This window comes from Euphorbia lathyris, chromosome 5, assembly GCF_963576675.1.
Source record: "Euphorbia lathyris chromosome 5, ddEupLath1.1, whole genome shotgun sequence".
Lineage (NCBI taxonomy): Eukaryota > Viridiplantae > Streptophyta > Magnoliopsida > Malpighiales > Euphorbiaceae > Euphorbia > Euphorbia lathyris.
Window position 1 is genome coordinate 43,455,148 of NC_088914.1, and position 3,903 is coordinate 43,459,050.

General features: G+C 36.9%; 1 protein-coding gene across 1 annotated transcript; it reads right to left on the minus strand.

The window, feature by feature from the left end:
- Positions 1-363: 363 nt before the first annotated feature.
- On the minus strand, positions 364-1,612 carry LOC136231047 (cytochrome b6-f complex iron-sulfur subunit, chloroplastic). The gene is made up of 5 exons (XM_066020292.1): positions 1,455-1,612; positions 1,124-1,374; positions 934-1,051; positions 685-867; positions 364-589 (listed from the first exon to the last, which is right to left on the minus strand). The coding sequence occupies exons 1-5, from the start codon at positions 1,491-1,493 to the stop codon at positions 488-490; spliced, it is 693 nt and encodes a 230-aa protein (XP_065876364.1). The 5' UTR covers positions 1,494-1,612; the 3' UTR covers positions 364-487.
- Between the last annotated feature and the right edge of the window lie 2,291 nt (positions 1,613-3,903).

The following is a 3,903-nucleotide window of genomic DNA, read 5'->3' on the forward strand; positions in this document are numbered from 1 at the left end:
TAAACTATTTTTAATAAAAATCGTATTCATTAGGATTTCGATGATTAAAGAACTAAACAACTTCAAAGAGGATCGGATCCCGATTTGAAATTTAACCAAACATAATAATAAATAAATAGTGATTCCGATTCTGATTCTACCAGATTCCGATTCCGAAGTTTAAAATAAAAAGGCCCCCTAAATGTAAATACATAGGCCTGTTGGGATTATTTATTTATAGAAATACAAGAATATTGACTCATAATTGCATAACTATTGATCACAAAATCTTATTGTGGTTCTGGGTCTGTTTATAGACAGACATTGGTTGTGAGCATCAGCATCTTGTAATTCTATGATGGTATAATTAAAGGAAGATGACAATTAAGAATTGGTAACGTATTGGTGTTCTTAAGTAATTATGAACATCATTACAGACAGCACAGATCCATTGAAAATTAGACAAATATAAGTAATGGTTGAGAGAGAGAGAGAGAGAGAGAAATGGTTAAGCCCACCATGGAGCTTCCCCAGTTCTGAAATCAGTTTCAACCCATGGCACAAACACCACCTTTCCATCGTCTATATCCGCATGAGCCAGCGCCAATGACTACAAGAGAAACCAAAATGAAAATAAGAAAACAAGAGAGGATTGATTGGTAGATGATAAAAGTAAAAGTAATGGAGAATGGAGAATGGAGATACCAGAGGAGCAGGTCCTCTAACAACTTTTCCTTGGTTGTTATACTGGGATCCATGGCAGGGGCACATGAACTTGTTCTCAGCAGCGTTCCAGGGTACAACACATCCTAGATGTGTGCATACTGCATTTATTCCATATGTTGCTAGTGTTCTGTCTTTCTCCACAACTAGATATGTTGGATCTCCCTGAACAACTTAGATTAATTTAAGATTTAAGATTTAAGATTTAAGATTTAAGATAACAAAACTTACCTTCAATCCTTGAGTAAGGGTACGGTCTCCAGGGCCATGACTCTTAACCCATTCTTCTGCTATTACATCATTTCCAAGGGCATCCTTTGCTGCTGTACCACCTCCACCACCTCCACTCCTGTTTTAATTTTTTATTAAAATTTCTAGCAAGGAAACAAATTATCATTTGAAATGAAAAACATATACCCACCCAGGAGGGGCGAAGAAGGTGGCATAAGGGACAAGCATGAAACCAGTCGGGAGAGAAAGAGCACCCAAAAGAAGTAGATTCATAAGCTCTCTTTTACCCATATCAGGAACTCTATCTGCAGGAATACTTGTGGCCTGGCTTCTGATTCTCATTCCTGATCTTTCCTTGTTCCCCATTTCAGTCCTTGTTCCCCTCAAAAACCTCGCCTTGGCGTTTCCACCACAGAACAACCCACTCTTTGCTGAACATAGCTGCCCATTTCAAACCAACCAAATTATAATAATAATTCAATCCAGTCCAGACATATTATGATGAAGATTATATTTCGTACCTGTGAAGGAGCTGTAGGGGAGAGAGTAGAGGAAGCCATAGATGATACACTTTTTGGACTCTTGACTGATGAATGAATGAATCATATAACTTGTAATAGATAAGGCACATTTAAAGCCTTTGAGCTTAGCCACATGTTTTATATCTCCAACTTTCATTCATTTGGGTTTGGGTTCTACTTTTGTACATTTCAATGGCCCAACTAAAATTCTAATCAAATGGATTCTTATTCGGCCATTTTAGCTTTCCCCCACTCACCGTCATGATTTGAGGGAGGGGTAATATTCTACGTAAAAAATTTTTTAGATAAAATAGCATTAATTGAAAAAAATATATATATTTTAGTACATAATTGCTATTCGATACAAAATGTCTTAAGAAAAAAACTTCTAATGCTAAGTAGATCGACGATTACGAGGTGGTAATTGACATCTACGATCTGTCATAGCTTGAAAACGGTCCGTTGCCTCTACCTATACTGCTTCTTTTTAGGGTTAGGGTGCAAAAATACCCCTAATATTTTGGGTCAGGAGCAATTTTACCTATAATGTTTGTAGCCAAGAGCAATTTTACCCCTAATGTTGATAAATTGGATCAATTTCAGACACGATTATAAAATACAGTCATTTTTTTTCTTTATTTTGCACCAATTGCATATCAATTTGTTCTTAAAAAAAGATATAATGTTTTTTTGTAATTTAATAATAAAATTGGAGATTAATATTTATAAATTCGGTGAATTTTTTTTTTTTTTTTGTCTAATTCGTACAAAAGACAGTTTATTTTTAATATTTTTTTCTTATTTTTTCACATCCCAACATATGTTTGTGATTTGTTACTCATAAAATAACGCATGTGTGAAGTGTAGATGACAAGATTCATGACCGAGAAGACAGTTTGATGAATTATTTCTCAAATTGACCCAATTTATCAATGTTAGGGGTAAAATTGCTCTTGGCTTCCAACATTAGGGATAAAATTGCACAATTTTAGACTTTAGGGGTAAAATTTCTCCTGACACAAAACGTTAGAAATTGATTGATAGAGCAATACATTTTCAGATTAATTTTTGTTATGATAATCTAATGCAATTTTTTTTGGACTAAAACTTTTTTTTTAGGATATTGCTATATACCGCAGCTTTTTTTTTCATCCACCGCACCCTTTTGACATTTATGCCCTCCTCATTTATTTTTTTTCAAAAACTCAATTTTTTTTCTCTCTTTCTCTCCCAAGCCTAAAAACTCGAATTTGACGAAAATAGACCCGAGCATTCCCGAAAACCATGATTTCGAACATGAGGTAATCTTACAATATAAATTTAAATTAAAAATTCGTTTTTTAAATTTTGATTTTTTTTAGGGAATAAGCCTAAACGGGCGGCACATGCCGCTCGTCCGCAGGCCGAACGGATGAACTACCCGTTCGGCCTACGGACGAGCGGCATGCGCCGCTCGTTCCACCTACGGAACGGGCCGCATGCTGCGATCGTTCCGCCATGGGACGGACAGAGTGACATGCCCGTTCCAACCGACGGTGAAACGGGCAGGCTGCCCGTTTAGGCCAATTTTGGTCCGTTTTTTGCTTTTTAACCGGGCAGTCTATCCGTTTAGCCTATACAAGGCCCGAACAAGCTCGAAATTTTAATTTTTAACGGACAGGCTGCCCGAATAAGCCCCAAATATATATTTTATAATTTTTACGCGTATTGTTAATACCTATTATGCACCCGAATGCCATTTTTTGAAATTTTGGCGCCTATTGTTACTTATATTATGCATTTTTTATATATTCAGGAACCGTTAGAAGATTGGCAACCTGACGACATTGATTACAGTTCCCGTTTTATAACGGACACCGTTTTCCCTTCGTGTGAAGATGATGTTAATTGGGCAAAACAGGTAGCTATTCGGATTGGGTTTGAGATTATAATATCTTCGCATAAACATGGTGGAAAGCAAAAGCAATTGATGTTCATGTGGTGAACGCTACAGAGGGAAAACAGATGATGCAAGGTTAATAAGAAATACTAAAACTAAAGCGTGCAGGTGTAAATTTGAGATTAAATCCTATCAACGGTCAGACCTTACTGGTTGGGGGATAAAGGCTAAGGCTGGATTAACTGGTCAACACAATCATTCGTTACGTGTGTATCTAGAGGGAAGTCGGCAGATGAGCGGACTCAGTACCGCATCTAAATTAATTGTTCGTGATATGAGTTCGGCTCAAGCAAAGCCTTGTGCTATTTTAGCAGCCGTTAAAGAAAAGCATCCCGAAGACAACCCAACAATTAAACACGTCTATAACTATAGGGATAAGATGAGGAAGGACAGGTTCGAAGGTAGAGACTTGGCTAGTCAGTTATATCACATTGCTCTCGAGAATAAGTATGCTCATTATACGCAAGCTGATCCTCATTCTGGCGTGATTACACATGTGTTTATGGCACA